General features: G+C 37.9%; 1 protein-coding gene across 1 annotated transcript in view; it reads right to left on the reverse strand.

Moving 5' to 3' along the window:
* LOC124721938 (filaggrin) overlaps positions 1-13877 on the reverse strand; it is a 345545-nt gene that overhangs the window by 98185 nt on the left and 233483 nt on the right. The window contains exons 8-10 of the mRNA XM_047247096.1: positions 7902-8097; positions 962-1222; positions 543-698 (exon numbers count right to left, since the gene is read on the reverse strand). Coding sequence (XP_047103052.1) covers positions 543-698; positions 962-1222; positions 7902-8097 — 613 coding nt within the window. The remainder of the gene's footprint in view (positions 1-542; positions 699-961; positions 1223-7901; positions 8098-13877) is intronic.

Raw genomic sequence — 13877 nt, forward strand, 5'->3', positions numbered from 1 at the left:
CATTTTTCTGCAACACAAATGTCTCATAGCTCCTGTACCAAAATCTGTATCAGCCAGTGTTTTAGGAACCCTACTGTTAGTGCTGTCTGGCCAAAATCACGAAATACCATTGGCTGACTACTTCACTGTACCTGTTGAATGCCATTTCCTTCAGTACTAAATTCTTCATTACACATTGTTAAATTCATGGATTCATAAACACTGAATGTCAGCACAGCTCTGGAAATGGAATGTTCTATCTATGTGGCACTCATTATCATACATCATCTGAAGTCCTTCAATCTGTGTTGACCAAAGAATAAAATTACTGACTTGTGCACTGCATCAGACACTTCACTCTGCTCCTAGTCATACTCTGTATCCCATAATTTTGAGCTACATCTTTTTAATAACTCAGTTGACTGAAAGGTTGCTTATTTTTAAAGCCAGTGTCCTGTCTGATCCTGTTAGTTACCATTTTTACCATGGCCTTTTCATCTTTTCTTCCATTCATATGTTTTTAATCTCAGCATTTTAACAAAAGACATATTTCTGTTACTTGCCTGACACAGATCCAATGATTGCTCCACCACTACCCCTTGAATGGCATGTCTGTTGTTGCTGATGTTGTTGAAGACTTGCTGCAGTCAATGCTGGAGTACTAATTAAGTTTGTGTTGTAATATCCACCACCATCTCCACAGTCATTATTTCGAAAATCTGTAGGGACGATAAGGCATTATGGTAGACTCTATATAGCAAAATATTTATATTAAGATCACATAAAATTTTGATGTGCAACTTTTCTCTCACAACATACATGTTACAGTTACTTCAAAGGGAACAGAAAAATAAAGCAAGTATTCTAAATTGATTTTGTGAGTATTAAAAGTAGTAAGTGATAAAATCCTGATCTATACAGACCCATACTGCACAGTACAATATAGGTTAAAACTGACAAAGTTTGTCAGAAAGCACAGTACCTCCATGAAATTTTGACCTTATCCTGAGCTGATTCTGAGCTGAGAGAAATTGGCTGTAATTTTCTCTGTGACTTTCTTCTTCATCCAGGTAATTGCTATCATCAAGGTACTCTTGTGAGCTAGAATCCTCTTGATTAGACATGCCTTCATCATCAGCAAATTCATCACTGTCATCTTCACCTCTTCCTGTTGAATGGTCTTCATCATCTGAGTGCAGTGAATCAGCCTCTTCATTCAGAGGATCACCAAACCTGTAGCAACCTGGAATTTTGGAAAAAATCTTTCAGCACAGATTTCTTGACATGGCTTTTAAAGAGAAAATCAAGCATAAAGTACATTCAAACAAAGTAGGGGTGGTTCCATTTGTAACCAAGCATCCAGAAATTCCTATTTGTGGAAAAAATATCAGTAAAACTTGTTTCTGAACAATAAATTTTAAATGAAGAAACAAGGTTCTTAGTGTGATTCAGTGATTACTGTCCAATTAAAATTATTTCTCAGTTGACACTTCACACCTGTGAACTAAGTTCCTCCAATCAGAATTCTTACCATCATATGAAAACTGCCTTCCACTGGCAATTCACCATAACGAAGCACCAGTTCAATAGTAATGCTCGAATATTGTGGCATACTCATATAATCTGGTACCAGACAATGCCAGCAGCTCATTTAATGGACACTAGCTGCAATGGAGAAAAATGCATTGTGCACATGTTAGCAGTCCACTCCCTTTTGTTGGAGGAGCAACTGACAGCCCATGTGGCAATGCTGCAGTGCCATTGACAAATGTCAAATATCATGTAGTTTTAATCACACTACAAGACAAACTGCTTGAAGTTCATACAAATTGGGGGTGGGATCAGCAAAAAGACTATTCCTTTCCATTTACACACAGAGCTGAATAGGATACACAATTGGAAAATGACTGTTTTAGTGCTTAGGGTGGCACAGTTACTCAAAATTATGCCCAGAAACGTGAATCAATAAAAAGAATCCAAAATGTGACATTTACATTAGTAACTCATTAATTTTATGTAACCTTAGAACACAGAGATCAATCTCAATGTACATAATACACCATAGCAGACTACTAATGCAACAGCAAGTTTTTAGCAAAGTAACTTCAATATTTAATTTACAGTATTCCAGTTTTGTTGGACCATTATTAAAGGAGAAAAATACAAACTAATACATAATATGTTGAATCACTTACCTTCAAAATATACTTATTCAAAAAAAGCCATTACCTTAAAAGAATTTATAGCTCATTAGAAAGCTTTGAGGTCAGAGTATTCACAATGCACTTTAAATTATGTCAAACTTATATTGAGTTAGAATCTCTGTATTAAATATGTAAACTGCACCTCTTATCTAAATTCTAAACCACACTTTATTCATACAAATACTGATACCATAATCATATTCACAGTTTTATAATATTGAAACAATATATAAAACCTGGAAACTCATTTCTTTCTAAGTATACATTAAATTGTAAGGCTGTTTGAAGAGCAGCAAAAAAACTGCAAAGTTCACATTCCTTGCAATGTCAAGAACAGGAACGTTAAATTAAATTTTTATAACTGTGAGCATTTCAAAGAAGTAGAAATATTATTTGAGAGTTACCAACATCCGTGTTACATTTAATGTAAATGAGAACATTTATTAGTGACCTGCATAAAGAAATTAAAATATATTAATTGTATTGACCTTTCGAGCAATTGCACCGTGTTTGTCCCTAAATATCAGAAAGACAGAAGTTCGGAGGATGTATTAGGAGTCCACTTTCAAATGTGCCTGTCTACAGTTCAACGCCTCCTCTACATGGTGAGCAGCAATCTATCCCCATACATATTGTTGTTCTATCCAGCATGAAAGCTTCAAGCAAGTGCAATAGGTTAATAATGCACACCTCCCATGAAACAAACAGTACAAAACAAATCTCCTATACAATGACACATTGCCTCATCCAAGACAACATTCATGATGTGGACCAGAACAAGTTGGCAAGTGTTGGGCTATGGTGTGTGGTAGGACAATCTTCTACTCTGTCCATACCTTAATAGAAAAATCACTTTTGGAGCAACCTATGTCACTGAACAGAGGAATCTCATAAAAAAGAGTTGATGAAAAAAATTTAAAAGGTATTTCTTGTCTTCCAGATCCTTGCCGATATAGACCTATAAGAATGTCAATGCCTATATATGTGTTATGTTTTCTTTTTTTAAAGAGAAAAAGTGCTTGCAATAAATGTCAAAAAGTGAACTATGGCAGCATCATTATCAACTGTGTCTTTTCTTGGCTGCCAAAGGACAAACATCAGTGGACACCCATTGAGGAATAAAGACTGTACAGGGCAGAATGTCTTTAAAAAACTGTTGTGGAATAGTGTGCCAAGTACTGTGCTGGTCACAATTCAGGACAAGGCTTTGGTCAATTTGGGAGAGCAGCCTCACCCATTACAAGTGGAGACACTCGAGCACCCACCCAATAGTCCTAATCTCTCCTCATGTGATTATGACTGTGGGAATCACAGTCTTCTCCTAGATAAATTGATGTCTGATGGGATTTATGGTGTGTCCAACAAATGGACAATGTCATATACAGCCAAACGAATGCAAAAAGTTGTACATAGCATTTCAAGCAATGGACGCCAGGGACATAATTCAGATTGGAGAGAAATCACATATGGGTTTCCCCAAGGTTCAATATTAGGTCCACTACTGTTCCTCACATACATAAACCATCTTCCATCTAATATATAAGGAGAATTAGTTCTTTTTGCATATGACACTATGACACTAGTATTGTACTCAATGCAAATATATGTACAGAAACATAAATAGTAAATAAAATTCTTAAAAGTACCACTAACTGGTTTTCTACAACTTGTCTCACCTTCTATTTTAAAAAGAGACAACATGGTTTTGCACATCTAGGGATACTACACCAATGATACGTGTAACACTTGGTGATGAAATAATAAAACATTCTTATGGATCCATACTGATGAGAATTTAAACTGGAAAAAACATGTTTTGAAACTCCTAAAACAACTTATCGTATTTATCTGAGTATAAGATGATCCTGAATATAAGATGACCCATCCCCCCCTTTTTTAAGAGGCTCCTTGAGAAAAATTTATTTTTAACGTATTTGACTAACCAAAATTACAAACTTTTATTGATGTAATGGATCTGCCAAAAAGTTAACATTACACCAATTCTAAATTTATGCCATTTATCTATTGTCTACATTTTGATAATCACAGAGAAAAAAATAAACAATAAGAATTTGTTTACATTAATTTTTTTACTTAGCCTGTCATTTGTAGTATCACTATTTTTAATCATAATCATAATCATAATCATCCTAACAGGGCAGCTCCATTGTCACCAAATATGGTTTTGTTACAGCTGTTTGTTTTCTGAACATACAGTAGAATTTGCTTCTATACTGACAAGAGCATGTTCCCATGTCTGTTGCTTACAGACATATTGTCTGTCTGCCTCTCTCTCATTGGCTGTGTAGAACCAGAAGCTGATGCATCCCCAGTTGTTCCCATGCCACCTCAGAGTCAGTGTCGACAACACTGCTCCGTGGAACATTTAAGTTCACCACTGGCCCCCATCTAGTCTTTATTATCTCCTAGAGAAATGTATGCTATTAGTGAGTATTTGTCCAATTTTAAAGTCAATTCTATTCCGGGTGCAAATGGATCCAGGCAAACTGCATTTAAACATGGTAGATGTTCATAAAAAGCCAAAGTACGCAATGTACATTCCCACGGTTGGCTGCATGATGAAATTTTTGCCTGCTCAATACTCTCCTCCCCGCATTCATTGAAGTTACTAGCCAAGCAGGGGCACTGCTCGTCCTCGAACTCTACGAAGTGCTGTGCTTGAGCATCAATGAAATACAGGTGGCAATGTTGTCTAGGGTGCAGATCACATGTAGCAACAGCAACTAATACATAAATAAAAGATTGTGATCACTATTCAGTCCAATTCTGTAACTTTCCCTCATCCCATGATCTAGTGATGTCTGTACTTATGATCTCCACAACAAGTCTTTCTGCTGTAATTTATTCTCACAGCAACAATTACACTCAGTCTAACATGAGTTATTTTGCTTGTCAGACATTTCACTCTGGACTAATTTTGCTTCTCGTTTAATCTGAGTGACATCTTGTTCTAAACTGACTGAAAGCTGGTAACGATTTTCTCCAGTATTCTAATATGTTTACAATGATTGAATTTCTCATTTGTAATACACTTGTAAATCATTAGTGTCTCAAAACCAAATAAGTTATTGACTTGGATTCTGAATCAAGCAATGGTTTTTGAAGGCCAAGACTTTCGGCTTTGAATGTTACCTTTACTTAAAATGCAGCATAAATGTATGTATATGGCACCCATACATTTATGAGAACTTTTATTGCAAACCTGTTCAAATACAAAAGACATTTGTAAGTTGATAGCATTTAATGTAATTTCCTCCTGTGTTTCACAGAATTGCCAATTTTCAGGCAGAGCATTAGATTGTTGTAGTCGCTAGTTTACAGTGTCTCGCATATCCCTTACACTAGTGCCACAAGTCAAATGTCACGCAGAGTTGACACTGTACCGAGTGCTGTGGCATTTTGAGAAACCTCAACAACAACAACAAGTACATGGTAATGTGCCTTTCCATAATCACTGAACTTAGTAACCAAAAGCCAACATTTCAATTTAAATTTTTCAAAATGTGACACAGTAAGAATAGGAAGAACTTTACGTAATTTAGTTGAAGTGGATTATTGATGACTAGATTCCTGTAAATCTGCATTGACGTCACCACTAAAAAACTGTCTTGGTATCTCATAACCAATGAAAAGACTGCAACACTTTAATGCTGAGGAAGAATAAGTGTAAGCAATATTTTAATTCAAAATATTCCATGTAAGTATTTGATATGATCATCACTGTTACCTATGTATCACTTCCAAGCACACTAAGATTTAGATTTAAGTAACAGTCATATGGTATGGTGGCCAAAGACTTCAGGCAGAAAGAGTCAGCTTCATTCTTTAAAAGGCCTTTTCAAAACAGTCTAAACAGACTGATGTTCCAAACATCCTATCCTTCAACATATTCTTGTTAAGTTCAAAACTATCCATAAAGACATAAAAATCAGCAATGATAAAAAATACATCAGTGTGAAAGGCAAAAGAAACCAGTGTGTTAAGGCACCAAAAATTTTGTCAAACAACACACAGTCTTACAAAAATGATGCCATCAATATCTCTTTCTTCTGTAAAAAATTTCAAAGATTAATTAGTTTCTGATCGTTACTGTCCAGGTGGGGACTGCAGAGGAGTGAGTTATCAGCTGCATAATAATGGAAAACCTAAATTAGAGTGGTGAAACTGAATTCTGCTCTTTCCAATGGCAATTCCACTACCTTTACCATTGCATCACATTGCTTGGTAATCAGTTATGGGTAAGACATCAGCTTAAATAAGAACTTCGTAATTATGAGAAATACAATGGCAAAATTTTTGTTCCTGGGACTGAAGTGGAACCAAAAACAACCATCAATACACAGGTTTACTTATTCACAATATAAGCAAATAATGGAGAAATATGCAGAATATGTTAGGGGGAAAAAAAGACAATAAATTTATAAAATACACAAAGAAGATGAAACACTAATAAATTTTTATATTGCGAGCATTAGAATAGAGCTATAGGAGAATATGTGCTGGGAGAGAGAGTTGGAGGGGGGAGCAATAGATATATAGATAGATAGATAGATAGATAGATAGAGAGAGAGAGAGAGAGAGAGAGAGAGAGAGAGAGAGAGAGAGAGAGAGAGCGAGATAGGTCATAGGGGGTTCCAGAGTTTCGTGATTAATTTCAAGTGGTTTTGGTGAACATCTTCCCAAATCACAAATGAATGTGGGAGACAGAGGAAAATATTAATTGCATATCATTATCGGATAAAGATCTAGGAAACAAACACCTGACTGCAAAGCGCAACCAGGTGCGGATACAAATTAGGATCATAAACTAGTAGTTGTGAAAAGTATGCTAAACTCCTTAATACCAAAGAAAAAGGATCACATGAAGAAGTGTGGTACTGACAACATTAAGAAAAAATTAGATAAAGCACATCTTTCCTAATGCCATAAACACCAGGCTACATAAAAACATTAGAGATTGAAAAATTATACGTTCTCTACAGGATTTCAAAACCTACATTTCAACAACTGAAAATATCTATAGTACACATCCAGCAGAATAAGGTACGAATGAAATAAAGAGCAAAATAATCAATGCTAGAGAGAAGACCAACACAAGTCCAGTGTCTTGACAACTGTGCCACATCATTCAATGGAGAGAATGGGGATGAAGTACACAGTCAGTCTACTAACCACAACAACGATGTGGAAGTAATAAAAATGAGAAATATCGAAACACCATTTTGTACTGAGGACAGCGTAAGGTAGAGCTGTAGTTTATTCACAGAGGTGTATTACTTTTATGTCAATAAGACAACAAAGGAAGTGAAAGAAATGTATGAATAGGGGAAAAGGTGCTAGTAGAACAGATATCAATGCTAATGTTCAAAGATGAAATAGATCTTCTATATTAAAGCAAGGTCAACTTACATGAACTGTTGAACAGAATGATCAGATCATGTTACTGAATGAATGTATCAGTAGCTAGAATGCAATGTTAAAACACAGAGATTGTAACAGTGTTCTCAACCCAACCAATATGATATTTTTTCCCTTTCACAAACCCACGAACTCATCTTAACTTTACAATAAATCGTACTGACACATTTCTTCTAAATGTCAGGTATTATTATCTATCATCTGGGGAAGCAATAAATACAGCTGCTACAGTTTTAAGTATAGATAATTCCAATGGACAAACTTCATGCTGTAATGTACCTGAAAGTTTTGCCTGTTCCAAAATGTACTGCTGCAGTGGGAGGAGATGGGCCTGCATCTCAGGGTCCATAATATACTGATAATCAAGGTTACTGTAAAGTGGTCCACAGCACACATTACTTCCTTTACTGTTGTCCACTGCAGAAAGATCATTGAATTTTCCCACTCCATTATTTCCATTGTTGAATTCAGAATTCTGCACAAGAGAACAAGAAAAGTGCAATGTTGCAATTAAAAGAAACATCTGACAAAATCACAAATGAAGTGATTGTAGTAATCATGATTATTTATTGTTATTTTAATATATAATGACCACAAAACATAGATTCAGTCACATTTTCATCTGCCTTCAAGACTAGCCAGATAGTAGATTGAATCAGGACAAGTACATAAAACATAAACCAAAGACTCCTGAGAGGGATTTGAATTCAACAACTTCCAAATGAGTGCAGCCTTTTCCTTTTATTTATCACTGGCCAGATGGTTAATTGGGTGAAGTCTTTATGTATTAGTCACCGGCATTATGAATACTTACTAGAATGCCTACTGTGCCATCATACCATTCTCTTACTACATATTCTGAAACCACTACACTTTCGAGTATCTTTACAAAGCCACATTCTTCACATGATCACAATACCATAGTCTTTTTAACTCTGTTATTACACTCCTTTATACACAAAGTTTCTATTGTATCAATTTTCTATCACATTTTTTATACTTTTCTGGAGGCAAATGTGCCTGCCAATGACCATTGGTCGAGCCAAGGAACTTTTCTGTTTTTATTTCACACTCATATTGGAGCAAGGTATACTTGGTATATGATGATGTTTGAAAATCATCAAAAAGTTGTCTCTTACATTACCTTACGTGTAGAGGGGCGAACTTTGAAGCTCTCTTTATTGTGTAATTCATTTTCATATTTGTGGTATCACTGAAAACAACAAAATTCACCAGCATTATTTGATGCCATCCTCAATATTGATTTCTGCACTTCCACCTATCAAATGGATTGTTACAGGATTATTACCCATTAGTAGGCCAACTACTTTTTACTAACAGCCAGTTTCATTCTTTCAAATTGTGTCTGCTAATGATATATTTGGCACTGATCATTTGTTTACAATCTCCCTCCATAACTATGTTATCAGCGACTATTAAAATGTACATATTAAGGTTTTCATGGCATATTACTGTATGAAACCTCCCTGGATTTGCAACTGTGTAAATTCATAGGTTGTGTATGAGATTTTAAGAAGTCTCTCTTCCAATATGCTGCTAAAGTACTGATGTGGTCAGGACCATGTCATATAATGAGGTGACAAAAATCATGGGATAGTGATATGCACATATACAAATGGTGGTAGTCTCATGCACACAAGGTATAAAAGGGCAGTGCATTGGCAAGGTTGTCATTTGTACTCAGGTGATTCATATGGAAAGGTGTCTGACGTGATTACGGCTGCACAATAGGAATTAACAGACACTGAACAGGGAATGGCAGTTGGAGCTAGATACATTGGACATTCCATTCCAGAAATCATCAGGGAAATCAGTATTCTGAGATCCACAGTATCAACAGAGTGCTGATAATACCACATTTCAGGCATTACCTTTCACCGTGGGCAACACAGTGGCCAACAGTATTCAGTTAACGGCCGAGAGCAGTGGCATTTGTGTAGTTGTCGGTGCTAACAGACAAGCAACACTGCATGAAATAGCCACAGAAATCAATGTGGGAAATACTATGAATGTATCAGTTATGAGAATGTGGCAACATCTGGTGTTATGGGGCTATGGCAGCAGATGATCAAAATGAGTGCCTTTGCTAACAGCATGCAATCGCCTGCAGTGCCTCTCGTGGGTTCGTGACCATGTCTGTTGGGCGCCAGACAACTGGAAAACTGTGGCCTGATGAGAAGATTCCTGATCTCAGTTGGTAAGAGCTGATGGTAGGGTTCAAGTGTGACAAAGACCACTCAAAGCCATGGCCCCAAGTTGTCAACAAGGCACTGTGCAATGTGGTGGTGGCTCCATAATGGTGTGGGCTGTGTTTTAATGGAATGGACTTGGTTCTCTAGTTCAAGTGAACCAATCACTGACTGGAAATGGTTTGTGTTTGGCCATTCCTGGACTTCATGTTCGTAAACAAAAATGGAATTGTTATGGATGACAATTGCTATGCCACCAGGCGACAAATTTTGCAATTGGTTTAATGAACATTCTGGACAGTCTGAAAGAATGATACAGCCACCCAGATCACCCAACATGAATCCCATGAAACATTTATGGGATTTAATCGAGAGGTCAAATCCTGCACAAAAATCCCGCACAGCTATAGAGGCAGCATGGCTCAATATCACTGCAGGAAACTTCGAACTAGTTGAGTCTATGTTACATCGAGTTGCTGCACTGTACCAGGCAAAAGGAGGTCCAACACAATATTTGGAGGCATCCCATGACTTTTGTCAACACAGTGTATATGCAGATGAGTGGCTCTTGGCCTTTAAAAACCCATACCACCTGCTAAAAGCCTGAATAACCATCTTTTGCAGCACAGATTGTTGTGAGACGTGCAGGAAGAGTGTCAATGACATTCTGGACCATACTGACAGGGATGTGGAGCCATGATAGCTGCGCTAGGTTATTCAGCTGAGGATCCATGGCATGAACAGCTCAACCAAGGGGGTCTCCCAGATTCTCAACTGGGTTTAAATCTGGGGATTTCGGTGGCGAGGCACATAGGGTACACTAAGCTTGGCGCTCTTCGAACCATGTATGTACATTATGAGCTGTGTGACATATTGAATTGTAGAGAGGAGTATGGGAATAGCTATTATGCACACTATGATAATAGTGTAATAGCCACTGGTATTTTTGTAACCACTATTTTTAATGACATTTTGAAAACATCATCGTTAGATTCAATTAAGGGAACAGACACTATACAATGTACTGAATCAATTTAAGTGTGCCATATTGAATAGGAATATGGTTCCTATTCAATATGGCACGCTTAAGTTGAGCCTGACCTCTCTATTTTTCAACCCCCTCCCACCTCTATCACAAACAATGCACTTAGCTTTTCACTCTTATTAACTCATGCACGATGTTTAGGCATTAATCTCTGTCTTGCATATTACCCTTTCTTCTACCTCTAAGCTCTCAGGTTTTCAAATCTGCCGGCCGATGTGGCCAAGCAGTACTAGGCGCTTCAGTCTGGAACCACGCGACTGATACGGTCACAGGTTCGAATCCTGCCTCAGGCATGGGTGTGTCTGATGTCCTTACGTTAGTTAGGTGTAAGTAGTTCTAAGTTCTAGGGCACTGATGACCTCAGATGTTAAGTCCCATAGTGCTCAGAGTCATTTGAACCATTTTTTTCAAATCCCATCTGGTGCAATCCCCAACAATCAGTTTTTCCTTCTCATCCCGTCCAGTGAGTCTCAAATGACACAGGGTTCTGGGCGACTTTTTCAAACTCTACCCCTTTTTCTAAATGTCATCAGTCATTTTCCCTCACTCCTCTCCTTTCCCTTTCAACCCTCCTGCCAGAAGGAGAAGCCACTGGCACCGAAAGCTTCCAAACTTTAATACCCTTTATATGTGTGTTCACCTGCCACTGCTTGATGAGCAGATGTTTTTGTCTATCCAATTACATTAAACTGCATGTACGGGTGGACTTCGGCCCAGGGATAGATGCATACTTCTGTTGATCCACTGTGCCTTCCACAATGGTGAGATCACCCAGGGAATGCCCTCCGATGTGGACCCCACAAGTGTTGCAGGGTATTTGCTTTCAGACATTTCATGTGGTACACACCAACGGTCATCTGTCCAATGATTCATCTGAAAAGGCCACCTGTTTCCACTCAGCGGACACCTAGTTGTCCTACTGGCATGCAAATTATAGCCTTCATTGCCGATGAACAGCAGTCAGCATGGGCGCATGAAACAGGTGCCTGCTGTGGAGGTCCATACACAGCAATGTTTGTTGAACTGTTATTAAGGAGACATTGTTGGTAGGCCTTTGGTTCACCTGAGTAGTCGGTTGCTCAACAGTTACATGTCTATTCAGTTGTGCACATTGCCATAGTCGTTCGTTCCTGTCACCTATGGCCCGCGCTGCACCACATTTGCCACAGCACCAGTGTTGGATAGCACCATTTTACCATGAATGGTACACTTTAATTGCTGTGGCAGGAGAACAGTTAGCCATTGTTCAAAAAGATTTCGGTCTTGCAGCCAGTCGCCATAAACTTCACTGCACAATATTTCGGCTGGACAACCGCCAGCCATCTTCAGGTGAGCCGAACGAGGACTGATGAAGACGTTCTCTGCTCCATCTTATATAGTGCGCTGATAGTACTGTCATGCACGCGTTGCAGTCACAGAGACAGAAGTGTCACACCATCCAGCGACAGCGCCCTCACTGGTGGAACTGCAATACTGAGCTGCCGTCGGTATTGTCGCTGGCCGCAGCTATCAAAGTATTCTGGCATCTTCATCTCAAGCGAATTTCGGAGATGACACGATTCCATGCATTGTTCAATTGGTAAGCACTGCCACAGTTCATTAGATTTCCCACAATGCATATTTCAACGGATTATTTCATAATGGAGTCCCAAAAAGTTGTTGCTATGACCAATATCAAAGTTTTGTCATACTCCATTGAATGTCCGTTAGAGATATAATGTTCCGCAACTGCAGACTTACTGGGTTGCAGTAGGCAAGTGCAACGTTGATGTTCTGTACAACGCTCTTCCACTGTATCAGCGCACTATATAAGACGGGGCAGCGAATGTCTTGGTCAGTCCTCGCTCGGCTCACCTTACGATGGCTGGCAGTTGTCCAGCCGAAATATCGTGCAATGAAGTTTACAACAACCAGCTGCAAGTCTGAAATCTTTTTGAACAGTTGATTTGCTGGGAAAATTTCAAATTTTACAGTTAGCCATTTCAGAAATGCTTCCAACCTTGGTCCAAAAGCCAATGATCATGCCCTTTTAGGTGTCAGATAAATCTCTCCTTTTTCACATTGTAACAACAACTGGGCTGTTACACTACACCCCCCCCCCCCCCCCCCGAAACATTTTATTTATCCTCCACTACTAGTAATGTCAAGCACAGGCAGTGATCACATTAATGTGTTTGGTCCATGCAGAATCATTAAGCCATGCTAATGTTGTTCAAACAATTTCTCTCAATTTGCCATCATTGTTTCTTTTAGGGACCTAATGGTTCCTCCACAATACTCTCATGTTTTTGGCGCACAAAAACTGCATATTTCATCATTGAATTATTCTTCCAGGCTTGTCAAAATGAGTTACCACTGTTTTACTTTCTGTATAAATTGAATATCAACTCAAGATTTTTTTCTATAGTCATATATGCAATAAACAGCCTTCATGAAGCCTTCACTTGGTACTTCTTTTATGACAATGACAGCATTCTAAATTTCTTCCTCTGTCACAATTTGTTCAATGACTATTCTACTTCTATTATACCAAGTATTGTGGATGCTTTTTTGTGGAACTGTTTTCTTCATCCAATAAGGCTGCTTCTCAAACAGATATCTGAAAGTCACACTATTTTATTTGTAATTCTCATATGCAATGGGGAATACTACAGGCAAAAGTTTGTACTGATCTAAGACAAGTATGTAGCAAAATTATCCAAAGCCATAGTTGAAATTGTGAATAAGTAGCAAGTGCATAAGTTAAACAGAATTTTCTTCTTCCTGCTGACCACACAATTTTTTGATATGACATGTCATTCCAGAAGCAAATGAAATATCTTCAATACTAACTCATTTCTAAATAAAATTTCACCTGACAGCAACACGCACTAAACTCAACTTTAATGGTATTACTCAGGAGTGGACTATGGACTATTATTTATGATTATGTGCATTAAGTAACTGATAAATTACATGTTTTCAGGCTCTATTTTTATGGTGCACTATATCTATAAAACA

The sequence above is a fragment of the Schistocerca piceifrons genome, chromosome X (genome assembly GCF_021461385.2).
Source record: "Schistocerca piceifrons isolate TAMUIC-IGC-003096 chromosome X, iqSchPice1.1, whole genome shotgun sequence".
In the NCBI taxonomy this organism is placed as follows: Eukaryota; Metazoa; Arthropoda; class Insecta; order Orthoptera; family Acrididae; genus Schistocerca; species Schistocerca piceifrons.